This window comes from Herpailurus yagouaroundi, unplaced genomic scaffold (assembly GCF_014898765.1).
Source record: "Herpailurus yagouaroundi ecotype Mexico unplaced genomic scaffold, PumYag 195, whole genome shotgun sequence".
NCBI classification, from domain to species: Eukaryota; Metazoa; Chordata; class Mammalia; order Carnivora; family Felidae; genus Herpailurus; species Herpailurus yagouaroundi.
Genome location: NW_024412426.1, coordinates 2985198 through 3013181, shown reverse-complemented (window position 1 = coordinate 3013181; position 27984 = coordinate 2985198). Strand labels below are relative to the sequence as shown.

The 27984-nt window shown below is 40.6% G+C and overlaps 1 protein-coding gene across 4 annotated transcripts in view; it reads left to right on the top strand.

Annotated features, from left to right (window-relative positions):
- The window catches only part of KCNH1 (potassium voltage-gated channel subfamily H member 1), a 382684-nt gene that overhangs the window by 73783 nt on the left and 280917 nt on the right, over window positions 1–27984 (top strand). For 3 of the 4 annotated variants that reach the window (XM_040446361.1, XM_040446363.1, XM_040446364.1), the window contains one exon: window positions 803–1276. In XM_040446361.1, coding sequence (XP_040302295.1) covers window positions 803–1276 — 474 coding nt within the window. The remainder of the gene's footprint in view (window positions 1–802; window positions 1277–27984) is intronic. The other variant, XM_040446362.1, reaches the window with a different exon arrangement.

Here is a 27984-nt window from a genome sequence, read left to right as displayed (position 1 = left end):
TTGAATAGATGGTTTCTGGTTATCATTAATAGTTTCAGTTCAAATGCTGTTCCTCCCCTGCTCTTTATGTGATATTCTATCCAGTCACCATGTCCCTACCCCTTCCTCTTAGTTAGCTCTTATCACAATTTGAAGTTATCTTGATTTGTCTACTAGTCCCAGCTCCACGAGAGCAGACATCACACTGTTTCCTTCATTGCTGTACATCTAGCATCTAGGACAGTTCCTGGCACAGAACGGTGAATATTTGTTGAGTAAAGTTGCTTAATCCTCTTCAGCCTCAGTTTCTGACTTGTCGCATTGGAATAATAATTAGCCAACAATACAGGGTTGTGTTTAGAATTAAGTGAGATAATAAATGTATGTGAGGTACTTAGTACAATGCTTGGCTCACAGGAAGCCAAATAATAGATTTTCATTGTTTCCTCATGATTATATTATAATGTTCACTTCCATTCTCTCATACTCCTCTAGTACCCCCCCCCTTTTTTTAAGAGAGGAAGTGTGAGTAGGGGAGGGGCAGAGGAAGAGGAAGAGAGAGAATCTTAAGCAGGCTCCATGCCCAGTGCAGAGCCAGACGTGGGACTTGGTTTCACGAACTGCAAAATCATGAACTGAGCCGAAATCAAGAGTTGGAGACTCAACTTACTGAGCCACCCAGGCACCCTCTCTAGTACCTGTTTTTGCTCCTAACGATCCATCTGGAGTGTCATGAGCATTTAATAGTGACAGATGCTGATTGGTCAGATGCTTGCAATGAAATCCTAACTTAGTTCTCTCTTGATCATGTTTTTCTGTACAGGTTCTACAGCTGGGCTCAGACATTCTTCCCCAGTACAAGCAAGAGGCACCAAAGACTCCCCCTCACATCATCTTACATTACTGTGTTTTTAAGACCACATGGGATTGGATCATCTTGATCTTAACCTTCTACACAGCTATCCTGGTCCCTTACAATGTCTCCTTTAAAACCAGGCAGAACAACGTGGCCTGGCTGGTTGTGGATAGCATCGTGGATGTGATCTTTTTGGTGGACATTGTGCTGAATTTTCATACTACTTTTGTTGGACCAGCTGGGGAGGTGATTTCTGACCCCAAACTCATCCGCATGAACTACCTGAAGACGTGGTTTGTGATTGACCTTCTGTCCTGTTTGCCATATGATGTCATCAACGCTTTTGAGAACGTGGATGAGGTTAGTGCCTTTATGGGTGATCCAGGGAAGATTGGTTTTGCTGATCAGATTCCACCACCCCTGGAGGGGAGAGAGAGTCAGGTACATGCCTCAAATCTCAGACCTTGTTGTCATGTCTTGAAAGCTGAGTAAATGTGGGTGGTCAACAGAAGAGTAATTACATGGGTGGGAACTAGCATGCCTAATGTCTGGAACAGAGGGAGCATGCTTGATAGATATCCTCGCCTGCTGTTTTTGTCCTTTGGAGGTTTGGAGGCCCTGCATGTCCATGAGTGGATGTGGAAGAGACCAGAAGCTTCCTTCTTATTTTACGTGGAGTGCAAGCCACTGGCTCAGGGGTGGTGGGGCTGCAGAAGCAGGCATGCATTGCCACTGCATTGGTGAATCTTTCACTTGGTATGCAATTGCTGAATGCCTACTTACTGATTATTCTAATTATGGGGATTTTTGTATCATCTGCTGCTGACCTTTGGCTGTTGCATAACTAATTAACTCCTGGCAACAGGGATGCTATTTAACCCCAGGTTTGCTTGCTTTTTTTTTTTTTTTTTTTTATAAATGTTGGAAAAGAATGACTTGTTACTTGGCAATGACCACTGGAATTCAGCGGTCCATACTCTCCCTTGCATACATTTGCCGAGGGAGTCAGGCTACGGTCAAGTTCGCCCTGTGACTAAGAGGAGTAGTGCTATTGCTGGATTATGCTGCTTTGGATTGTTAGTCCTGCAGGCAATGGAGGGGATGAAGAGAAAAATGCTCTTTAAGTGTATTGGAATTAGGACATGCTCAAACAGTCAGTGAATGGGTGCCTGGGACGAGTTGCACAAGGAAGTGGCCACTGGCCTGGTTCAGGTGATTTTCTCCTTTGAAAAAGCAAGGATATCATGTCATCGCAAAGGAAAATGCAGATTCTTATCCAGCTTAAGTGTTACATGGGAGTTGTTCTTTCTTTTTCCTGCTGCCTCCTTGATCCTCCAAATGCATTAAAGATCAAGTAGTTCGTCTGGTAATTCTTCAGCGTCATGTAGCAGTGGGCCCTCACTGCCTCAGATTACAGAGGGTCCTAGAAATCTCAGTCTAGCTAGGGTGTTACTTGGGTGGGTAATTCAGGAAGCCATCTGGAGACTGAGTTGAGGCAAGATTCACTTTCTGGGCTAAAGAGCTAATGGGACTAGTCTTGAGATAATTGGAAGGAACAGCCAGCTCCCTGCCAAGACCACAGGGCCTGGCCAGTGACTCTGTGACTTGCTGGTGGCATAATGATACCTCTCAGCCTTTAGATCAGTGTCAGTAATGGGTGAGGACTCCAGCCCCTTTCTCTTTGAGAACCCAGCTACCTACCACTTCTCTCTCCAGGAACTGATGTTGAGATGCTCTAAACCCAGAACAACCCCTGCTTTTATCTGTGTGGTGTGTTTTAATGTACTTTGAAATCCCAATGACTAATGCTCTGGGTGGCTTGTGTGGATTTTGTAGCTGTATTGGATGAGTGAGACTGATCATTTACAAGAATGAAATTGTCCCTAAAGTGAATGTTGGGATTCTTCAGTGTGAATTTGAGTACACGTTGGGAATGATATTTTTCTCTGTGAGCACATTTCTAGATTTTATGTTAGTGAGGAAAGTATTATCATTTTGGCTCAGATAACTGAATGATTTCAGCCTAAAAGAGCTTCTCCTACACATATGGGAAATGAAATTTAACTTAAAAAAAGAACCTCTCGAGTTTTAAAAATAAACCATTTGCTATTTAGAGCAATAGCATTGAAAAATTGCAGATAAATAGAACAGTTCTTTGGCTTCTGCAGGTTCTTGTTAAACATTGACAGAGCCATAAACACATTTGTAAATGTGTCAAGACTACCTCGTCGGTTAGCAAAGCAGGGCTTCTCCTCAAGCTCTGTATGTCAGGTTGGAAGTCCTTTGCCATCAATCGTGAGTACCCCTGACATGGTTTCTGATTTCCACAGTCACTAAGTAGATTGGCTGGTAAGAAAAACACCAGTTACCCGTAGCTTTCTAGTTGGAAAGGGTTTAGCATCAAAGCTCTCACTACCATCTCTTGGTCATAAATAATAATATGAGTATTAAGGGGCTATAGCTATGATTTGCTTCCATAAAGACTTGATTTTGTATTTAGTGATTTCTTTTCAAGCTTTGGCTGATACCCGAAATAATGCCTTTTCATAACATCCGTTGTGGTCTGGGGGAAGTCAGCACTAGGAAACTGAAGATTTGGCTCCTGGGCCTCTTGGTATCACCTGTTAAGACAGCTGGGACTTTCCAGAGGCACCTGGGTGGCTTGGTGGTTAAGCATCTGACTTCTGATTTCGGTTCAGTCCATGATCTCAAGGTTTGTGAGTTCAAGCTCTGCTTTGGGCTCCACACACACAGAGCCTGCTTGGGATTCTCTCCCTGTCTCTCCCTGCCCCTCCCTGCTCTCTTTCTCTCTCTCTCTCAAAAAAAAAAAGAAAGAAAAAAAAGCTGGACTTTGTGCAAGACATTTAGCTTCTCTGGATCACAGTTTTACTATCTATTCCTAGCTATATTTCATATCTATGGCTACATTTCCTGCCTGAAGGCATGGCCTCTGTGCAGTGGAATATTTGAGTTCCCTACTAGCTGCAAAGTGAGTTTGAGGACTTGTAAAATCTGTTACCTCTAGGAGCTGATGATAAAAAAACAAGAAGCCTAGCACTTTGACCTCCTACTTGCAGTGGGGGTGAGAGGAAGGTGGGATGGGAGGAGGACTCAGAGCCCAGGAGGACCACGAAGGTCATCCAGGTCAACCCTTTTAACTCACAAATAAGGGAACAGACTTGGAGAATATGACTCACTCAAGAGGATCCAGCAAATCATATGGTTACAGCAATATTGAGTCTCCTTCTGACTCCTCTGTATTCTTATATATTTTTTTACATGTTTATTTATTTTAGAGACAGAGAGACAGCGCAAGTGGGGGAGGGGCAGAGAGACACAGAGACAGAGACTGAAACAGGCTGCAGGCTCTGAGCTGTTAGCACAGAGCCTGATAAAGGGCTCAAACCCATGAACTGTGAGATCATGACCTGAGCTGAAGTCGGACACTTAACCGACTGAGCCACCCAGGTGCCCCAACTCTTTTCTATTCTTAATAGTAAAAGAATGGATAAAATAGGAACAAAACGTTGATGGACATAGTTGAGTCCAAACTGACCAAGAAGCTTCCAAAGTCTGTGGCTCACCCCTTGGCCTGGTTGTGGTGGTGGGGAAGTTGGGCACTGCATATGAGGAGTGGTACATCTGTATTCCCCGCAAAGCAACTGTGTTGGTGATGAGATGGGCAGTTGAGGCACTCTCTGAGGGACAGACCCAGCATGGTTTCCCAGGCATAGGCCTTTTGTTGAAAGACGCCATTAATTTAGTGGGAATGGAAGTTTGTGGAGCGGCGGTGGGGGGGGGGGGGTGGTTTAGAGGAGGTCGGGGAGGGCATGAAAGGTATCCCAACTGTTGAACCTGGATTAGGCTGGATAAGAAAATTCTGATTAATGACTCAGTGGTTTCCCATCCGCTGCCTGCTGTCTTCTCGCACTCACTGTATCGTGGAGTTGCTAATCTAAGGTTGCAACTCCCTCTGCTCTAGTCCCTTTCTTTGGGGGAGTGTGAGGAGAAAAAAACATACTGACGCATTTCGCATAAAAAATACATGGAGCTGAATTCTCTCTGGTGTCTTCCTAATTATACCAATGGAACTGTATCCCAGTGGGGACCACCAAAGAAGAGGAATGTGCGGTGGTGGCTTTACCATCTGTGTGTGTCGGGGAGGGGGTGGGGGGGACAGGGGTGTGGGGGTGGGGTGGGGGCTCTTGAAGTGAAAGGACTAGACCCACCCAAGGCTTGGGTCAAGAAAGAACCAGGTTAAATTGCTAATGCCAGCCATTGTGAATCCAGTCCTGTGGATGTCGCCCACCTCCATGATTTAAGCCACACAAATGATCCCTTTTGGCTCAACTTGTTTCACTTATGGAGATGGCCTCCATTTGCGTCATTGTCCAGTCTGTTGGTAATAATCTGTTTTGGAGGCTGTTTGGGAATATGTTTGCACATTAGTTAAACTGGTGGGAGCACAAAAGGTCTGGAAATGGGGTGAACCGACGCTTCAGTGGGTATGCTGAAGCAAAAGCCAAATGGGTCTCTCTCAAGCGCTTAGCAGATTACTGGCCTGGCGTGCTTCATGGATTAGAGACGGAATTATTCTTCACAAAACATATTCCCTTTCCCCAGGAAGCCTTATTGCCTACTGCCATTGGAGTGCACAGGGGGAGAATGCAGCCAATCAGGCTACCTCACAGGTCACAGTTCTGGGGCCAAGAGCTTCCTCCATCCCTGGCTCTGTAACTTGGGATGGCAGCACCACCAGCTGGTGCCGCTGACACAGCTGACCCTTGCCAAGAGCCTCTCTCACAAGAGATGTTCCCCTTAGAGCAGAATAGGACTGAGGAGTGAAAAGATAAATAGTATGGACAACAGCTTCCCTTTAGCTAGTGTGTTTAACTTTCCAAAACATTTCACACAGATTATCTTTATTCTAACTCTCCTGTGGCCATGCACAAACTGCAGTGAACTAGGAGGAAGGCAGTTTGTCAGTCAGGAGTCCCTCTGCTACCCAGCTGTGCAAACTTGTGCAAGCGTTTACTCTCCCTGGACTCTGTTTGTGTCACCTGCAAGCCGGGTCCATCCCAGCTTTAACTTTATGGATCTAGGGCACCTATTATCCTGGCTTTGCTGATGAGGGGAAAGGACCAGGCCATCCAGGTAGTGAAATGGGGCTTCATTCAGTCTCTGACTTCTAGGTTGCACTTTTCCCCAGGCAGGTCATGCTGCCTTATCACAGAATTGGAGCCAGAAATGTCGGTGCCCAAGTCTCCCTTTCTGAATCATTCCCCAGCATGGCCACTTCTGCTTCCCTCCTACACCACGGACAGGTGAGAGGTTTGAGCGGTCAGCATGGGCGACCCTAAGTGGAGGTTGCTGGTCCACATGTGCAGGGCTGGACAGTGAGTGTGGAGGTCACAAGTGACTCCAGCGGTCGGTCATCTGCCCTGCTTCTCTCTCCTTGGCAGATGGACTCCTTTCTAAGTTCCCCTAGGTTCACTCTTCCTGGCTCTTTCAGGCTTTCACTGATGCTGACAGCAAATTGGACCCCCATGTGTCGCTCAGCCTGTAAATTTGTGGTTGTCAGTCCTAACCTGTGGTTTTTATTTAGGTGGATGGACACCAGTGTAATTTTCACACAGGTGACTCCTGTGAGGTCAGCCGGAAGTCATGAGATGACCTGGGATTTCCTTTCCTAGAGTCCCAGCAGTAGAGGCCATATCTATGGCTTGTAGTAGCAATTAAAAAAAATTAAGTCTTTTTCAGAGCAGTTTGAGGTTTATAGAAAAATGGAACAAAAAATGCAGAGACCACAGTTTCCCCTGTTGTCACCATCTTGCATCAGTGTTGACATTGGTGATAGCCAATGTTGATACGTTATTATTAGCTGAAGTTCATAGTTGACTCTAGGACTCATTCTGTGTAGAGCACATTCTAAGGGTTTGACATGGCTCCATCATTATGTATCATACATAGTGTTTCACTGCCCTAAACATCTCTGTGCTCCACCTGTTCATCCTGCCCTCCTCCCTAATCCCTGGCAACCACTGACCTTTTTACTGTCTCCATAATTTTGCTTTTTAAGAATGTCGTATAGTTGGAATCATATGGTATGCTGCTTTCACTTAGTAATATGTATGTAAGGTTTCTTCATGTCTTTTCGTGGCTTGAAAGCTCATTTCTTTTCGTTGGTGAGCAATATTTTGTTGAGTGGATGTACCATAATTTATTCAGTAAGAGCAATTAAAAAAGATACTGAAAACCATTGGTTATTCAAGCCTGATCAGTGCAGGCTTTGTCCTGGGATTTCCTCTTCCTGTGGGTCCCTTGGACAGCGAGAGTGGACAGGAGCTGAGACCCTGGCAGGCAGACTGACATGTCTAAGCAGCCTGTGGTATCTCCTGGATAAACACTGACAGTGTTTAATTTAACACAAGTTGTTATGTCTGACACTCTGATGGACAGGAAAGAAAATGTGCTATACTAGCCTCACGTTTCATACGCTTTTCCTTGGCATTTCTTTTATTTTTGCGCTATTTGTACATCCAATTTTGGCAAAACAAAAGAGGACAGGAGCAGACACACTATAGTTTTCATGTACATGTCTTGTTATGGGCACAAAGTACTGCTGATAGGCATGTTTCTCTTTTGCCAGCTCACAGCAGTGGCCAGGGGCCAAGGTCTGATGGCAGTGATGTTACCCGTGTTGTTGTTGTCTCCTCCATCTTACCCGTGAGGGGAATCCAGCCTAGATCTTTCCCTCTTATTTTTTATTTATTTTTAATATCAGTCTTCTTCCTAACTTGTGCTCAGAGCTCATAAAGGACTGTGGAGATCCTTGGAGCAAAATAGACTCAACTACTACCATGCCTCATTTCCCTCTGCTTTCTAACTGTCTGTTCTCCCCTAGGCTCTGTTCTAGCCAACTCCAAGTTCCATTTCTCTTTTAATTCTCCACCAGCTTTTCTTGGTACCTCTTTAGAGTTGTTCCTTCTTTAAAGAAATCTTATTGACTTGGGTGATCAGGGATGGGAATACAACTCTTCAAAGAGCTTGCAGTCTGATGGGGGCCACAGGTGATTGACGCCGGCAGAGAATGTGAGAGGTGCTGTTCTAGGGGTCAACTCAGGGTGTTGTGGCTTACAACTGGGGAGTACTTAGCCTAGTGAGAGAATCCAGGAGGGCTTCCTGGAGGAGATGGCTGGGGTTAGATTGGTGAGGAATAAGGAGGGTGTTCTTGGAAGAGGAGAGAGGATATGCAGAGGAGTTTGCTGTTAGGGCTGAGCAAGGCATTCACTGTGCCAAAGCAGAGTTGGCACTGGGGGAGGGAGGAGTAGTGTAAGGGAGGCAACATCCAGTGACAGAATCCTGGAGGCCTTCCAAGGAGCTTACATTTTATCATGTGGTCAAGAAGAAACCATTAAGGGTTTTCATTAGATGTGTAACATGATCTGACTTTGATTTTTTTTAATGTTTATTTATTTATATTGTGAGAGAGAGAGCTCGAGCAGGGGTGGGGCAGAGAGAAAGGGAGGCAGAGAAGCTCAAGCAGGCTTTGCCCTGCCAGCGTGAGCCCGATGTGGGGCTCCAACTCGCAAATCCTGAGATCATGAAGCCAAGAATCGGATGCTTAACCTACTGAGCCACCCAGACACTCAATCTTTGATGTTGAAGGTGTATCCAGGTGAGAGGGAGAGGGAAATATCACATCTCCCCTCCTGTAGTTCCCTTGAACCCAAAGCTGTCAGGCTGTTCCCTCCACCCCTGCACTGAAGCAGCCACCACCTCCCTGCCCCAGATCTCCCATTCCTCTGGCCCTCACCCCAATACCTGGCCAAGCCCCCACCCCGAATCCTGATTGGACCCAGTTCTCTGGCTCCTCCAGGCTGTGCTCCAGTGCCTCAGCGTGACTGGAGAATCCATCCATGTAGACCCACCCTTAGTACACTTGGGGTGCCTACTGTGTTTCTCCAGGCACTGCCTTCCAGGGCAGGTCATTTGTTCCCCTAACCCATTGAAGTCTGGCTATCACCTCCACCCCTACTCTGAGCCTTGCTCATAAATCAAGTGACTGCATGTGGGGGTTTATTGTTGGACTCTGTTACCATGTTCCATTGGTTTGTCAGTTCTTAGGTCAATACTGCACGGTGTTAATTAGCATAGCCTGACAGTAAGTATTAAAATCAGTTACCTGTGTTCTTTTGCTTCAAGATTGCTATGTCTATTTTAGGTCCTTTGCACATCCGTATAAATTTTAGAGTTGGCTTGCCAGTTTCCGCTCCAACCCAAAAAAACCTGTTGGGATTTTCGACCAATTTGGAGAGAATGGAAGTCTTCATATTGAGTTTTCCAAATGTTGACCATAGAATATCCTTTAATTTAGGTCTTCTTTAATTAGCAATATATTAGCAAAATATTCTTAGCAATATTTTGTTGCTATTCTTTTTTTGTTGATGTTGTTAAACTTATTCCTAGACACCTAGTGTTTTCAGCACTCTGTAAATGGGACTTTTAAAATTTTCATTTCCTAATTGCTTTTTGCTGGTTTAAAGTGTTTTTTGTTTATTGACTTTGCAGCAGAGTTACCAAATTTGCTTATTAATTTGAATATTTTATAGGTTTCTTAGTAGTTTTTACATGTACAATCATGTCTTTGTGAATAAAAACTACCCTTTTTTCTCTGCAACGTCTTTATACTTTTAGTATTATTATTATTTTTTGACTTAGTCTTGGCTAGGATCTATAATATAATGTTGAATGGAAGTGGCTATAGCAGACTTCCTTCTCTTGCCTTTCATCTCAGGGGGAATATGTTCAGTGTTTCACCATTAAGTATATTATTGACGTTAGTTGTTTATAAATATACTCTTTGTTAGATTAAGGACCGTCTCTTATATTCCTGGTTTTCTGAGAATTTTTATCATTAATGGGTTTTAAATTTCACTAAATAATTTTTCTGTCTTTATTGAAATCATGTTTTTTCCTCATTTAATTTAATAGTATTATTTATTAATTTCTTCCTTTAATTTAATTTATTAATTTATTAGTTATTAACTTATTAATCAATTATGTTGGTTGACTTATTTTTATTTTTGAGAGAGAGAGAGAGAGTGTGTGTGTGTGTGTGTGTGTGTGAGAGAGAGAGAGAGAGAGAGAGAGAGAGCGAGAGGGGGGAGGGGAAGGGCAGAGAGAGAGAGAGGGACAGAGGATCTGAAGCGGGCTCTGTGCTGACAACAGCGAGCCCCATGTGGGGCTCCAACTCATGAACCACGAGATCATGACCTGAACTGAAGTTGGACACCCAACTGACTCAGCCACCCAGGCACCCCGATTGATTGACTTTTGAGTGTTGAATTAACCCTGCAGTCTGGAATAAATCCTAGTTGGTCATGATGTATTGTACTTTTTTATAACTGTAAATGATTTTCTAATATTTTATTTAGGGGTTTTGCATTTATGTTCATGAGAAGTGTTGGCCTCTAATAATTTTTTCCTCATGATATCCTTGTCAGGTATATGCAGGGAAGTGTATCTTCTTCCACTATTCTCTGAAAGAATTTGTGTAAGATGAGACTTTCCAGATATATAGGAATATAGGACCATTCAGGTATTTTTTTTTTTCTCATGTCAGGTTTGCATTGTTAAAGATTTGGCCATTTCTTCTAGTGTGTCAAATGTATTGGCAATTATGTATATACATAAATGTATAATTTATGTATATACATATGTATAATTATATATATATAATATATATACATATATATATATGTATATAAATGTATAATTTATGGTTATTTAAAAAAACTTTTTTAAATGTTCATTTTATTTTTGAGACAGAGAGACAGAGCATGAGCAGGGGAGGGGCAGAGAGAGAGAGAGAGAGAGAGGGAGAGAGAGAGAGAGAGAATCCCAAGCAGGCTCCAGGCTCTGAGCTGTCAGCACAGAGTGGAGCTCGAACTCATCAACCGTGAGATCACGACCTGAGCCAAAGTTGGACGCTCAACCGACTGAGCCACCCAGGCGCTCAATTTTAAAGAAATGTTGGATCTAAAGTGATTTCCTTTATTATTCATTGGTCATTTGTGTCATCTCTCTGTTCATCTTAATAAGTTTTGGTAGAGTTTTCTCAATTACATTAATCTTTTCAAAGAACCAACTTTTGGCTTTGTTAATTAATTGTCTGCTTTATATTTCATTGATTTTTTTCTCTTATTTATATATTTTCTTCTACTTTTCTGGGGCATTTAGTTTATTAGGATTAGCCTCCCCCCCAACCAGGTTACTGGGATGGAATTATTGATTATTCAAGCAAAGATTTAATATGTGAACTTAACGCTATTTAAATTTTTTTAATGTTTGTTTATTTTTGAGAGAGAAAGAGAGAGCAAGAGCACGTGCATGCCAGACAGAGGGAGACACAAAATCTGAAGCAGGCTCCAGGCTCAAGGCTGTCAGCACAGAGCCTGATGTGGGGCTCGAACTCATGAACTGTGAGAACATGACCTGACCGAAATTGGAGGCTTAACTGACAGAGCCCCCCAGGAACCCCTAAAGCTATTTTATCTCTAAAGACCTTTTAAGATAATCCCAGAAATTTTGACTTGTCATAATCTCATTATTCAGTTCAAAACACTTCTTATTTCCACTGTGATTTCTTTTGTTTCAAAGTGTGTTGCTTAATTTTCAACCTTTTGATAATTTTCTACTTACCATTTTGTTACTGATTTCTAGATTAATTTCTTAGTGGTAAGAAAGTACACTATATGATTTCAATCCTTGAATTTTGTTGAGACTTGCTTCATGGTTTAGTATCTGGTCTATTTTGGTAAATATTCTATATGAAATTGCCAAAAATATATATTTTGAAATCATTGAGTGTTTATTCTCTATAGACTAATTAGGTCAGGTAGATATATATTTTTTAATTTAAATTTTAGTTAGCCAGCATACAGTGCAATATTGATTGCAGGAGTGGAATTCAGTGATTCATCACTTACATATAACACCCAGCGCTCATCACAACAAGTGCCCTCCTTAATACCCACTTCCCATCTAGCCCGTCTCCCACATACCTCCCTCCATTAACCCTCAGTCTGTTCTCTATCATTAAGAGTCTATCATTAAACAAACATTGTGGTTTGTTTCCTTCTCTCCTCTTCTCCCACCCCTTCCCATGGATTCATCTGTTTTGTTTCTTAAATTTCACGTATGAGTGAAATCATATGGTATTTGTCTTCCTCTGACTTACTCATGTCACTTAGCATAATGCATTCTGGCTCCATCCATGTTGTTGCAAATGGCAATATTTCTTTCTTTTTGATGGCTGAGTAATATTCCATTGTGTATATATACCACATCTTTATCCATTCATCGGTTGATGGACATTGGGCTCTCTCCACAGTTTGGTTTTCATTGATAAGACTGCTGTATAAACATTAGGATGCATGTATCCCTTCAAATCTGTATTTTTGTATGCTTGGGTAAATACCTAATAGTGTAATTGCTGGATCATAGGGTAGTTCTATTTTTAGTTTTTTGAGGAACCTCCACATTGTTCTCTAGAGTGGCTGCACCAGTTTTCATACCCACCCAGCAGCACATCCTTGCCAGCACCTGTTGTTTCTTGTGTTGTAAATAGAGTTTTAAAAATTGTCTGTATTACTAATTATTTTGTCTACTTGTTCTGTAAGTTACTGAGAAAGGGGTATATACAATCTTTAATTATGCAATTTTTTTATTTCTATGAATTTTTGCTTTGTAGATTTTGGAGCTATGTTACTAGATGTATACACAGGTAGGACTGCGTATGCAAAAAAAGAATGAGTTCTTTTTTTGTTATTAAATATTCCTGTTTTTATTTAATAATACTTATTGCATTTAAGCCTACTTTGTCTGAGGTTAGCATAGACACCCAACTTTCTTTTGGATAGTGTCTGCATGGCGTGCCTTTTTCCATTTCTTTACATTTCCTGTGCCTTATTTACTGAAGTATAGTTGACAAACAATGTTACATTAGTTTCAGGTGTTCAACATAGTGATTCAATAGCTCTGTGTGCTGTGCTACCTACAACTGTAGCTACTATATAACACTATGGCAATAACATTGACCATATGCCCTATGCTGTACCTTTTATTCCTGTGATTTATTCATTCCATAACTGGAGGCCTGTACCTCCTACTCCCCTTTACCCATTTTTTTCCTGTACCCCCCACACCCTTCCCTCTGGCAACCATCGGTTTGTTCCCTATATTTATGGGTCTGTTTCTGCTTTTTTGTTTGTTCGTTTGTTTTTTTTATGTAGATTCCACATATAAGTGAAATCATACGGTATTTGTCTTTCTCTGACTGACTTATTTCACTTAGCATTTTACTTTCTGGATCCACCCAGGTTGTTACAAATGGCAAGATTTCATTGTTTTCATGGCTGAGTAATATTCCAGTGTGTGTGTGTGTGTGTGTGTGTGTGTGTGTGTGTGTGTGTGTGTGTATACCACTTATCCATCTGTCGGTAGACACTTGGGCTGTTTCCATAATTTGGCTATTGTAAATAATGCTGCCATAAACATAGGGATACATGTATCTTTTTGAATTAACGTTTCTGTTTTCTTTGGGTAAATACCCAGTAGTAGAATTACTGCATTTCAGGATATTTCTACTTTTTATTTTTGGAGGAACCTCCATACTGTTTTCCACAGTGGCTGCACCAATTTACATTACTGCAAACAGTGCCTAAATGTTCCTTTTTCTCCACATCTTGGTCAACTCTTATTTCTTTTTCATAGTAGCCATTCTGACAGATGTGAGGTGATATCTCATAGTGGTTTTGATTTGCATTTCTCTGATGATTAGTGATGTTGAGCATATTTTCATGTGTCTGTTGGCCATCGATGTTTCTTGTTTGGAATAATGTCTACTTAGGTTCTATGTCCATTTTTTAAATTGGATTATTTATTTATTTATTTATTTACTTATTGGTGTTGAGTTGTATAAGTTCTGTATATATTTTAGCTATTAACCTTTAATTAGATATATCATTTGCTTTATCTTCTCCACTCAGTATGTTGCCTTTTCATTTTATTAATGGTATTCTTCCACGGTGCAAAAGCTTTTCATTTTTGATGTAGTCCCAATAGTTTATATTTGCTTTTTTCCCCCTTGCCTAAAGAGACATATCTAGAAAAATGTTGCTAAGGTTGATGTCAAAGAGATTATTGCCTGTGTTTTCTCCTAGGACTTTTATGGTTTCATGTCTTGCTTAGATCTTTAATCCATATTGAGTTTTTTTGTGTATGGTGTAAGAAAGTGGTCAACATACATTCTTTTGCATGTAGCTGTCCAGTTTTCCCAGTACCATATACTGTCTTTTTCCTACTGTGTATTATTTCCTTTTTTGTCATAGATTAATTGACCATATAAGCATGGGTTTATATACAGGACTCTCTATTCTGTTCCATTGATTTGTGTGTCTGTTTTTGTACCAGTGCCGTACTGTTTTGATTATTATAGCTTTGTAATATATCTTAAAAATCTGTGATTGTGATGCCTCCGTCTTTGTTGTTCTTTCTCAAAATTGCTTTGTCTATTCAAGGTCTTTTTTGGTTCCATACAATTTTTAGGATTATTTGGTCCAGTTCTGTGAACAATGCTATCAGTATTTTGATAGGGGTTGGATTGAATCTGTTGATAATTTTGAGTAGTATGGACATCTTAACAGTTCCTCCAATCCATGATCATGGAATATTTTTCCACTTGTCTGTGTTGTCTTTAATCTCTTTCATCAAATTTTATAGTTTTCAGAATACAGGTCTTTCACCTTCTTGGTTAAGTTTGTTCCCAGGTATTTTATTCTTTTTGGTGCAATTGTAAATGGAATTGTTATCTTAATTTTGCTTTCTGATACTTTGTTATTAGTATGTAAAAAAAAAACACAACAGATTTCTGTATATTAATTTTGTATCCTGCAACTTTACTGAATTCATTTATCAGTTCTAATAGTTGGTTTGGTGGAGTCTTTAGGATTATTTGTGTATAGTCTTGTGGCCATATTTAAAAAAAATATCTCTTGTCAATAGCAAAGGATTGAGTCTTTTTTATTTGTTGAAAATCTGGTCTATCAACAGTTGTCTTATAATTGGAATATTTAGTCTACTTACTTTTATCATAGTTGTTGCTATCACTGTGTTTTAGTCTGTCATCTTGCTATTTATTTTCTCTTTCCCATACTTGTTTTGTGGTTCCTATTTCTTTTTTTTCCCACGCTTCTTTGTATGAATTAAGTATTTGTTTATTATTCCATTTAATTTCCTAACTTAGTTTTTTAGTTGTATATATTTTTATTATTCCTTCAGTGCTCTCCCTAGAGATTACATCTGCATTCTCCACATATTGAAAGCTATTCAGTTAGTACTTTTACCTCTTTGCAAACTACATAAGATATCTTCACAATAGTTTAATTCTATTTAACCTCCTTTTTATCCTTTGTGTTATTTTTGTTATAAACCCACAGGTCTTTGTTGCCATTATTGTTTTAAATAGCCAATATTATTTTTTGTTGAAAAAAATTTTTTAATGTTAATTTATTTTTGAGAGAGAGAAAAGTGCAAGGAGAGGAGGGGCAGAGAGAGACAGACACAGAATCTGAAGCAGGCTCCAGGCTTTGAGCTGTCAGCATAGAGCCCAACGTGGGTCTCAAACTCATGAACTGTGAGATCATGACTTGAGCCAAAGTCGGACACTTAACCAACTGAGCCACCCAGTCACCCCTAAGTAGCCAATATTCTTTTGTATTTATTAATATATAATATTAATACATTATTAATTATATTATTAATATAATGATATTAATAATATTAATATATCTTCTTTTTAGTTTTGTATTTCTTGGGGGGAGGGGGATCAATTTCTTACAGCCTGAGCATCTCCTTTCGTTCTTTTTCCCAGTGCTGTTCTTTTGGTGATGAACTTTTAATTTTTTTAAATGTATTTGTTTATTTTTGAGACAGAGAGAGACAGAACATGAGCAGGGGAGGGGCAGAGAGAGAGGGAGACACAGAATCAGAAGAAGGCTCCAGGCTCTGAGCTGTCAGCACAGAGCCCAACGCAGGGCTCGAACTCACAATAGTGAGATCGTGACCTGGGCCGAAGTCGGACCCTCAACCAACTGAGCCACCCAGTGCGCCTTTTGATGATGAACTTTTAAAATCATTTGTTTGAATGCATCTTATTTTGGATTATTTTCTCAAGGTATAAAGTCATAGGTTTGCTTTTTTCTTTTTAAACCTATTAGCCATTTAAATATGTTATTACTTCTGATGAGAATTCAGATGCCATTCTTTTGTCTTTCTCCTGAATGTGATGTCTTATTTTCCTCTGCATCTTTTAAAATTTCTTCTATATTTTTTTATTTTTAAATTTTGACTGTTAAGTTCCTGGGTCAGATTTGTCGTTGTTCGTTTATCTTGCTTCAGATTTGCTGAGATTCTTGAGTTTGTGGATTGATGGCTTTGATAATTTTTGGAAAAATCTTGGCTCTTATTTATTTTAGAGTGTACTTCTGCATCCTCTTTTTTCTTTCCTTCTAGGACTCCAGTTATATAAACATATTTCATATGTTTCTTGTGTTCTGTTCTGTTCTTTATTCTCTTTTCCATCTATGATTCAGGTTGACTAATTTTTATTGACCTATATTCGAATTCACTAATCCTATTTCTGCTATAATCAGTCTGCTGTTAAATCTATCTGATTAATTTAAAATATAGGTTTAGTTGATTTAAAATATAGATTTGTTTCTAGAATGCCCATTTGATTTCTTTTTTCCCCTTTTGTAATAAGTTAGTTGAGATACAATTCAGATACCACACAATTCACCCATTTAAAGTGTACAACTCAGTGGGTTTTAGTATATTTCCAGAGTTGTGCAACCGTCACCAAAATCAAGTTTAGAATATTAACAATTTAAAAAAAATTTTTTAATATTTATTTATTTTTGAGACAGAGAGAGCAGAGCATGAACGGGGGGAAGGCCAGAGAGAGAGGGAGACACAGAATCTGAAACAGGGTCCAGGCTCTGAGCTGTCAAGCCCGATGCAGGGCTCGAACTCACGGACCACGAGATCATGACCCGCGCTGAAGTCGGATGCTTAACTGACTGAGCCACCCAGGCGCCCCTAGAATATTAACAATTTTTTAATCATGGTAAATACATAGAACATAAAATTTACTACCTGGACCATTTTTAAGTGTCCAGTACAGTGGTGGTAGGATATTACTCATTGTCTTGGTCTCAACACTACCATTCACCCACAGAATTCTTTTCACTTTTCAAGACTAAAACTCTGTGCCTATTAAACAATAACTCCCCATCTACCCATAAGTGCAGGTTTTGTGTGTACAACAAACTTACTGTTGATGGAGTCTGAGACACAGGGAGGTTGGTGCCATTATTGGAAAGTACATCGCTTGTGAGAGGCAGAGCAAATCTTGTCTTCCCATTTGAGGAGGTTCCAGAATTATGGAATATTTGGATGATTACGTGTTTAACTTTGAGTTCACTGCAGCCTGGGGGCCCCATTTAGATGATTGTGGCTTCTATTGGAATTATCCAGCCCAAACCGACAACAGCATCCATGGCCACATATGCAAAAAGAGAGTCTGAAGGATGTGGAAGCTACACTAAGGGCTTTTGAGATTACACCTTCTCAGAGAATTGGTGTCTAGTGTTATTTCCCCAAGCACAGGAAAGCTCTGTGGATAAGACATAAGGTTTGAGGATTAGGTGTATCTCAGGGTGTAGGGAGGCAAGAGAGCATTGCCTGTCTGATGGCCAAGGCCTTTGTAAGAACTCAAGGCTAAGCCTTCCTTTAAGAAGTAGTAGTTTTTAAGAAGTAGTAGTTTCTGTGTGTCTGTGCTGTTAGCTTCTTTTTTTCCCTTTTTCCACTTATTTATTTATTTTTTAAATTATATCCAAGTTAGTCAGCATATAGTGCAACAGTGATTTCAGGAGTAGATTCCTTAATGTCCCTTACCCATTTAGCCCATCCCACAACCCCTCCAGTAACCCTCTGTTTGTTCTCCATATATAAGAGTCTCTTATGTTTTGTCCCCCACCCTGTTTTTATATTAGTTTTGCTTTCCTTCCCTTATGTTCATCTATTTTGTATCTTAAAGTCCTCATATGAGTAAAGTCATATGTTTGTCTTTCTATGACTAATTCAGCTTAGCATAATACCCTCCAGTTCCATCCATGTAGTTGCAAATGGCAAGATTTCATTCTTTTTGATTGCCGAGTAATACTCCATTGTATATATATACCACATCTTCTTTATCCGTTCATCCATCGATGGACATCTGGGCTCTTTCCATACTTTGGCTATCGTTGATAGTGCTGCTATAAACACTGGGGTGCATGAGCCCCTTTGAATGTGCTTTTACCTTTTTAATATGTTGGGAGTTTTTAAAGGCAAGAATGGTGCTCAATGCATATTAATTGATGGCATGAATGTCACTGTCCACGTATTTGATTTAGAGCATAGGGGAAGCATTTGTCTTAGGTTGAATGAGAAACTCCCTCATAGAGAGATATGAGATGGTCAAGAAAAGTCCCTTACAAATATTATTTCTCCCACTAGCCTGCTTGAAATCTTTTGACTTTTATGCCTCTTGTTATTTGTTACATGTTTTCATATTAAGCAAAGTAACAAATCAAGATAATTGTAATTGTGGGAATAGTGGTAGGCAGTGGTCTCTCGTGACCTTTGGGGAGCAAGAGGGGTGTGTGTTCACTGTCAGACCACGGCCTTGTGGGGTGGAGGCCTGCTGTGAAGTTTCCTAAAGCATGGCCTGCCCCAGAGACATGGAGGGTGTCACCAGAGATGGGCTGTCTTCTTCACAGTGGTCCAAAGATGGACCAGCAGAAGTGGTGCAAATAGTGAATACAGATTTAGGTGTGCTGTAAACAGATTGCCAGGTGGATGTGGGGCTATGTAGGAAAGAGAGATGGAACCTCATTAAAAGGAAACATAAAGAAAAAGGAAACAAAGAGTACTAGGCAATAGAAGAGACTTACCTTTTTTAGTTACATTTTTGTATAACCAGAGTTCTTTGAAAGGGACGTGTATAAATGAAAAGCTTCTATTTGAATAGAAAAAGCAACAAAAAGCATTGCAACACTTGGAGGAAAGAATGGGGCCTTGTAAATAATGTCATTTTAAATGTTTTACAGAACCCCTTCTTTATGTCTTATTCCAATAGAAGTGTTTTGTTTTGTTTTGTTTTTTAAAGCAACCACTAGAGCAGATGAGAGAGTAAATATGAATGTGTTTTGTGCTCTTTGAGAAAAGAATGACAGAAACATGCCTCTATTTATTCACCAGTCATTGACTGAACAGCACAAATAATAGAGCTCTGTGTTAAATTCTTTGGGAATTTTAGAGGAAATAAAATTTCTTCAGGCTGAGGGTTTTGAGCCAAGTCTACAGGAAAGGGATAGCCAGAGACTGGCAGATAGAATTGTCACTTGGTCAAACAATGTAACTTTCATGATGAAATAACCAATTGCCTGTCTGACTCTGTCACTGACTAGCTATGTGACCTTGGGCACATTAGTTATCCTCTCTTAACTTTGGTGTTCTTATCTTTAATGAGGGCAGTGTCTGTCTTTCAGGGTGTCATGGGCATTAAATTAGGTAACATGTGTGAATGGGTGCAGTCCCTGGCACATCGCTAGCACTTAGGAACTAGGACTGCTGTTATTGTTTCTGTTTGCTCAAGAAATGATCCAAAAGAGTGATGATTACTTTCCTCATGAAGATAGGTGGCCCTGGGAAGTATTGCTGTTGGGAAGCTCTTCTTTATTCCTGAGCACATGGGCTTGAACCACCTGATGACCATTCACACGCCACCCTTCGTGGAGCTTTGGCTAAAAGTGAGAGGCCCCCAAATGCAGGAGAGATTTTGCAGAGATTTTGCATTAGAGGTCTAAAGGCCAGACCAGAATAGCCATGCTTAGGGCTCACTCCATTTTCTGGTTCTGGGTACAACTTGATTGCACACTAGGTTGCCTGTTGAAAATACATATTCTCAAGCTCCACCCCAGTCTGCTGATTCTGAGTTCCTGAAACTCCTATTTTTAACATTCTCCTCAGCTGGTTCTTCTGTGGCCATCCCTGACTAGCATTTGGAGTCATCTCGGACCATTGGAAACTTTCCTGATGGGCTGTTAGTGGCCTCACCGATGTTCTAGGCCTTAGCTGTGTGCTCCGTTTTCCTGGCTCTTGGGATGTCTTTAGATGTTGACCGGTTCTTTGGGGTGTCCTCCTCTCTCACAGCCATGCCTTCTCTGGGTTCTTAAAGCCTGCACAATCACCCCAAATTTGAACCAACAAACAAGTACTAAGCTCTAGAGCGGCAAAGTATGCAAACAAAACAGAACAAGTTCTTGTTCCCTTTGTTCTTCATGCATTGGTCTGTGACACACACCTCTTTATACTGTAGTGGTGATAATAATTATACCATAAAAAATAGCTCCTGTTTATTAGGCACTTATTACGTGCTGGGCATGTACTGGGCTAAGTGCTTGATGCTTATCATCTAATTTTGTTTTATTTTCACAATTCAATGAAGGAGATTTACTCCCATTTTATAAGAGAGGAGATTGAGGCTAAGAGTGGCCATATTAGGGAGGACTTGAAACTTTGGTGTCCCCACTCCCCCAACCTCTTACATATGCTAAATGCACCTGACAGGTTAGGTTAGTGAATGCAGGGATGCCTAGGTACTTGCAAAGTGCTCTGAGAGCCCAAGGAAGTTGTTAAATGGGCATGATGGGACACTTCATGGAGGAGGGGGCAGATGGGCCATGCCTTGAGGGAGTAGGCTTGTTTTGACAGATGACACTGTGACCAAGCAGATTTTCCTCACTGCCATGGCTGGAATGATTCAGGACTTCAGTGTCATAACATCTCTGGGTGGTTTGGGGGGTGGGGGGTGGGGCGTAGCCTATTTTTGTTACTTGTTGACATGGTTGTGCTAATATTGATAATATTCTTCCTTGAGTCATAGTTTACAAAGTAGAGTTTAAAATGTAGAAAACATATAAAAATGTTTACATTTTACAACTTTTCAGAGGAAACACAGGTGGAAATAGAAGGTTCCCAGTATAAAAGGTGGTTATTTTAAAGGACTGCCTTGGCTTTGTTGAGGGTCACTGGAGAAACATGTCTTGAAGCTGACCCTTCTTTAAGAGTAGTTAGGAATGCCCAAGTTTAGGAAGTTTTAACCAGGGGAAAACTAGGATCAGGAGACAGGAGTGAAGAGGGACCCTCTAGCCTGAGCAAGTAGCATAGCCAAAGCCTGGAGGTAGAACCTGCATGGTGTGTTCAGAGCATAGGGAGCTGCCCTGTAGGGGCTGGAACATAGTGTGTGAGGGAGGGAGTGGGAGATGAGTCTTGAAAGGTGGGATTGTGGGGGCACCTGGGTGGCTTAGTCGGTTGAGTGACTGACTTGTTTTCAGCTCAGGTCATGATCTCATGGTTCATGAGTTCAAGCCCCATGTTCTCTGCATTGACAGCTTAGAGCCTGCTTGGGATTCTCTGTCTCCCTCTCTCTCTCTGTCTCTTCCCCTCCCCTGATTATGCTCAGTCTCTCTCTCTCTCTCTCTCTCTCTCTCAAAATAAATAAATTAATTAAAAAAAAGAAATTTGTGATGGTGGAGGCTTTGAATTTGGGGTACCCTTTTGATGGAGGTATATACATCCTCGACTTTAACTCCAGTGTGGGGGATTAATTTTACATCCTCTTATCCAGTAGGGGCCAAAGGAAGGGCCTTTGGGGAGCATCCCACATGGTTATCTCACCTGTTTTGCCATAATCCCTGTTGGTATAACAAAGTATATGTTGTCCAGGTTATTGTGGAGTTCTAAAGAAGCTACATACACTCCATATTGTAATGCTTTAGCACTTTACATTTTTTCCATATGAAATATCATTTTTGATTCTCATCGTCAGAACGGATGGAGTATTGCTCTTGGGTCCAGTAACAGTTGTCATTTACTGAATTCCTAAAATGTGTTCCCACCTGTGTCAGTGCTTCACAAACATCACTGAATCCCCACAACTGTGCAAGGTAGTTGTCAATTTTTTTTGTCTTGGCTGATGAGCAAAGCAAAGTTTAGAAAGCCTCAGTAACTTTTTCTTAGAGGCCCCATCCCAGGGTTTAGAAACCAGTCTTGTCTTACTGCTGAATCCATGTTCTTTCCACCAAGCCTTGCCACCGCCTCCGTCTTCCTGCTGGGGGACCTAAGGTCCAGAAGGGGTATCTTGTCCAGGGCACACTTGGAATGGTGAGACAGTAGCTTGTACAGGTTACTGTGAGTCTTTTCTTGACCTGTGAGCACCCTACTGGCTGCCAGATATCCCTAGTATAACCCTTAGTATAACATGAGTTATCGGCCAGCTGGCCCCTCTGGAATGTTGTAATATTCATTCTTCTTCATTTGTTCAAGGATGCACAGTCTTCCCTCCCTGAGTAGTTAGGACTCTGAACTCCTTCCTAGGGTTGACAGCTTAGTCATTATACCGTCCTCTCATATTTACAATTGTATTCACCCATACTTGCTGTGTAAACCTCCAGAAACAGCCTGTTTATAAAGGGTCCTTTGACAAGGCTGTACCTCCAGTCTGATTTGAGGATGCTGCTATATAATTCGTTACAGGTTGGCATTAGCTAAATCGAATATAATCCATCATGCTTATTAGATGTGGTGGGGGAGATGTGCACCCTGAAGTTTCAGCAGGAAAGACACATTAAATATAAATAAGCTTGCGTATTTTCCCAGGCAGCTGGATATGCGGAGTGGGGCCATGTGTTTATAACATAGCAGCTTTTCTGCAGTGGCACAGAAGAAGTAGTGGGGGCTGGGGAAAAGAAAGTACTTAGAAGCCTTGGAAGTAAACTGAGCTAGTTACAAAGTACCTCTTAGAAAAACTAAATAGTAAAATGCGTGAGTGGAAAACCGAATAAGTGGTTCTTGAGGTAATTACCAAAGATGTCTCAGGTAAGGATGGAGCTTTCTCCAGGCACAGGTATTTCGACACCTACAGGGTCTCCTAGTTACCCAGTGGTTTTCACAGCATTTGGGCACTCTGGCTGTTTTCAGTCGCCTGAAGTGCTACATATACTCTACATTCTAGTTAGTTTGCAGCTCTTTCATTTTTGTTCCTCAGCATCAAAACAAACCTTTATTAATAGCCTCATTTTAAGAGGCACTAGGGCATATGAGGTCTATGGCTTGGTTCAGTCCATATTTTGGAGGATGTGCCCTTGAAGGCAGCACTGTTGTAACTGGCTACCTAAATCTCAAAATCAACCCAGTATTTAAATACCCATATGGATAGGCTCTAATACTGGGTTTGTTTGTGTATTTCCCAGCTGGACAGCAAATCTCAGCTCATGGCTAATAATAAGAAAATTCACAGACTGGTTGTGATGTGTATTTCTTTTTTTTTATTTTTTAAGTTTATTATTTGTTTTGAGAGAGAGCAAGCACAAGTGGGGGAGGGGCAGAGAGAGAGGGAGAGGAAGAATCAGAAGCAGTCTCCATGCACTGTCAGTGCAGAGCCCAACGGGGGCCTTAATTTCATGAATGGCGAGATCATGACCTGAGCTAAAATCTAGAGTCGGTTGCTTAACCGACTGAGCTGCTCAGGCACCCCTTGATGTTTATTTATGATCACAATGAATACTTGGTGTCTTTTACCTTTATTTTTGCTTCATAAACATATTGGAAGTTCATAAAAAAAAAATTACCTACAGTACAAGCTAACATCTATAAGAGTCCTGAGTTTAGTAGTGTGGCACTTGTGTGGGGCAGGTGCATTGAAATAACACAAAGCTTCGCCCCAACTATGTTTTCTTTTACCACTGGTGGGCTGGCCCATGATCACAGGGGCAGTGACAGAGGATGTGAAAGTGCCATTGCTTGATCCAACTCATTCCTGGAAAAGCCACCTTTTCCAGTAATACCATTCTTTTAGAAAAGAAAAAAAGGAAAGAAACAGAGCTACCTAGTTTTCATTTCCTATTGGACACCTTGCCACACTTATTCTGTCTCTCTCCTGGTTGTAGCTCAAACCTAAGGACATGCATCGACCATCTCTTATTTTCATACTACTAAGCATGTCAGTCTCTGGGGCATGATAGAGACACACACAGCTCATTGGGCAGCACTGCCATTGCGGTGAAGGACATTTTCTTGCTTTATTAAACATTGTCAAGTCTAATATTGAGCAGACAGCACAGCGTGAAGCATAGCTTCCATTTTATTTTGGTTTTCTTCTAGAGTAAGAATCTGATTGTCTTCGTTTTCACTCTACTGGAACATGGGCACTTCTTCCCTGCTGAAATTCATATATTAAACAGATATTTGTGTAGAGGGCTTATACATCTTCTGTTTTCACAGAATCCAATCCAAATTAATCATTATAATCATTTCTTATGTCTTGGAGGCAGCACTTTCAAATGTGTTACTTCTAAATATTTATCCCATGACCAGGAGGTGGATTTCCCAGGTGATAGCTTATTGCGATAAAGCTGGCTCGCGTTGCTTAGTTTATTTTAATTTCATCTGAATTTTTAAACAGTTCTCAGCCTATCTTGCAATAATAAAGGTTTTTATTATTTTTCACATCCTTTTCCTATCTGTTATTTAATTCTGTTCTCAACATCCTTATGTGGTTGTTGAGAATTTTATGGAAAAGGGGGACAGAGGTCAGGAGCAATGGACTTATTCAAAGTCTTGTGGCTGGTGGAACTGAAGACCAGATTTCCTGACCCCTAGACAAGTTCTCTGATTCTTGCCTGATTGGTTCCTGAGATTTTCTCTGTGGTTAATATGAACTTTGTTTTTGACCTCTTCTTTTAAACTGTACCTACTCTCCAACCTACGCACCAGATTTATATACATGTTTGCACATGCATCTGTCCACATATCTGTGTTCTCCTTTGCCTTTACTTCCCCATCTGACCTTGAAATTATGAGTTCTTTAGTGTGTCCCCAAACAGTCTTCACTTCTAGAACTAAGTGGGAAATGGAAGAGGATGCTGGAGCAAAGGGAATAATTCTGGTATGGGGGAAAAAGCTCAGGAAGTTTCCCAGTATGCTTTGCTTGGGTCACTGGAAAGCTGGCCCCATTTCTGCTTCACTTTGATGGTATAGATGGACTTTGCACAATTTGAAAATAATTAGACGGGGAAGAACCTGGTTTCAGATTATGCCATTTATAACTGAGGGAGTGTTTATAGCTAGAAAGCTGAAAGATTTTTATATGGAAAAAAATTCCCCTGTATTAGGGACCTGATTCACTTGGGACAGCTACACAGTCACTCCTACTCAATCATTAAGAAAGACAAACACTGGCTTTTTTTTTCATGCTGGTGATTTTCTTCGTACAGCTATGGTGTGATAAGGGATGATTCATTTTGTTGTTGTTGTTTCTTCTATGACTCATTCATGGACTGAGGAGTCCTTTGGACTTGTTGTAGTTTCTGCAGTGATGACATCTCTAAAACTCCGCTTTCTTTTGGGCAGTCAGTTCCATGGCATATCAGCCCATCATGGTCAATGTGTAGAATAAGACATGGGTTAGACTCCCTGCCTGTTTCCATCTTGTCTAAATATGCTGTAAGCACTGTCTGCCTGGATGGGGAAAAGTCTTGAGTGGCCTTATCTGAGTGCCTCTAGTATCTGTTACCCCACTCATGAAAAGGATTTTTTTCCAGAAAGCCAAAGGATTACTTAGAGAAAAGGATAAGAGTTCCTATTATCAGATATTCATGGAGCTTTCTCCCTGGTTTCAAGATACCCAATAAAGATTTTAAAAGTGGTCATAGTGGAAAATGCATAGGTTCTGGAGCCAGTTGACCAGAGTAACATTTATAACTAAGCCTCCATATCTTCATAGGTGAAATGTAGGTCGCAGTGTCTTGTCATATGTATACACACACACTTGTATGTACAGTATATTTATATGCTACATACAAGTGTGTGTGTATATATATATGTATATACACATGCACATACATAGACAGTTACCTACTACATTGTAATGACTGTTCTCAGGTTTCTTATGTTGCTTCTTAATATATATTGGGTGCTATCACCCTATATAGGATTTAGGATCAGAGTAGAGAACTGGATGGACTCTCTGTGCCTATTAATGCTTATATTTTTCTCAAGACTAGACAATTCAGCTACAATAGACAATTTCTTTCAGTCTTGGATTGTATCATAAGACAGTCCATATTATTCTTTTCTTTTCTTTTCTCCGAGCTTCCTGCTGACCCACCTATTTGTACAAACTGTTTCTTTGTCATCTGTCATCAGTATGCTTCTGTAGGGATGTTGGGCTCTTAACAACAGGCTGCTTATAACTCGCATGTTGGCGTGAATTTGTTATGGGAAGATTACTTGAGGTAGAAATCCCTGTTAGAGGGTAGATTCGTGTGAGCACCAATTATAGAAGGTGATCTCCAACCTATAGCCTTCAGTCTGTCCTGTCCATTATGGCTACCTTGGCATGTCTTGACCTGCATTCTGGGGACCAGGTTTACTTTTGAGCTCATGTGCCTTGTCTAGCTTCCAATTTCAGGCTATGCTCATTTAACAGTTGTTTCGGACAAAGCCTGGATTAAAGCTTGCCAACCATGAAGGAACCATTTCAAGGGTGATTGAGATGGAAGAGATGGACAGAGGAGGACAGAGCATATTTATTCCAAATTCTTGAAACAATTTAGCATTTTGTGATATGTTAATATTGGTGCCAAATTAAAAGTGTCTGTTTATTAATAAGTGTTCTGCCAGAACCACCTGGTGTTACTTTGTCAGAAGCTAAAGATAGTGCAATAAATATAATAAAACTGCATTACATTATTTAATTTGGATCTCACTAATTAATATGGCCTCCTGTTAACATTAGTTTTCTGTTAAAGTAATTTGATTCATTAAACACTAAATGAATGGCTTGTTTACTTAAGAAAAGTACTGTGTACAAAGTGGGCTGGGAGATGGGAGATGGGAGGATTAGTTGAGATGCCACTGTAACTGGTTTTAGTAGAGTGTAACTGGGCAATTTTCTCAGGCTTGAAGCACCAGAAAACACTGTAGAGCTTGAAATAAAAACTTCTGAGGAAAAATTATAAAAACAACATAAGAAAAATCATTGAGGTTAATACACCAAATATATAGGCAAAAGTTTAACATCTACAGTATGTTCACAGAAATGAGAGAAATATCAAGATGAGGGGGAGCAAAAAAGAAGAATGGAAAATTCACTTGGTGGAAAATATAAACAAACAAGAACATGTTTGAATTTCTAATAATTAAAAATAGTAAATGAAACAACAAGAAATTTCAAATATGGACTAGCAATGCTTAAATGAGGAGGTGGTCACATCTTCTCCCTAAAAAGTAACTCTAAAGCTTGATGAAATTAGTGAAAATAACAATTTCAGTACTCTAGAAATTGACCTAAATTATATAATCATCTGAGAAACATTTATACATAAAAAGAGCCCTTACAGAACTTCAGGTAAGAACAGTGGCCGTGTGTGGTTGTTTGCTTGGGGCACCTGTTGTACCCCACTTCCCCCACCGCTCAGATGGCATAGAGGTCTGCCCTGCAAGACAGGCTGTGAGGACCAGCAGTTGTACTGCTTCAGTCAGAGGGGATTCACTTGATTTGGAGTGACTCATGATGCCCGCACCAGTGTTATCAGTGGAAGTGACAATCTCTGTGGTGGGGTAAATGGGGAAGATCACTATCTCTAGCTAGAGCTTGAGGTTGCAGTTGTGATTAGGGCAAAATGTTCCCAACTGAAGTGCAGCAAAGACCAGAGAGGGCCCAAACTATCCACATACTTCTGGACAACCTTGAGGCTGTTTGCACATGCAGAGAAGACACTAAAAGCCAGCAGCAAACAAAATACTAGGCAGACTTAAAACAGATTGAATTTTTTTTAATGTAATTTATTATCAAATTGGCTAACATACAGTGTGTACAGTGTGCTGTTGGTTTTGGGGGTAGATTCCCGTGGTTCATCGCTTACATACAGCACCTAGTGCTCATCCCAACAAATGCCCTCTTCAATGCCCATCACCCA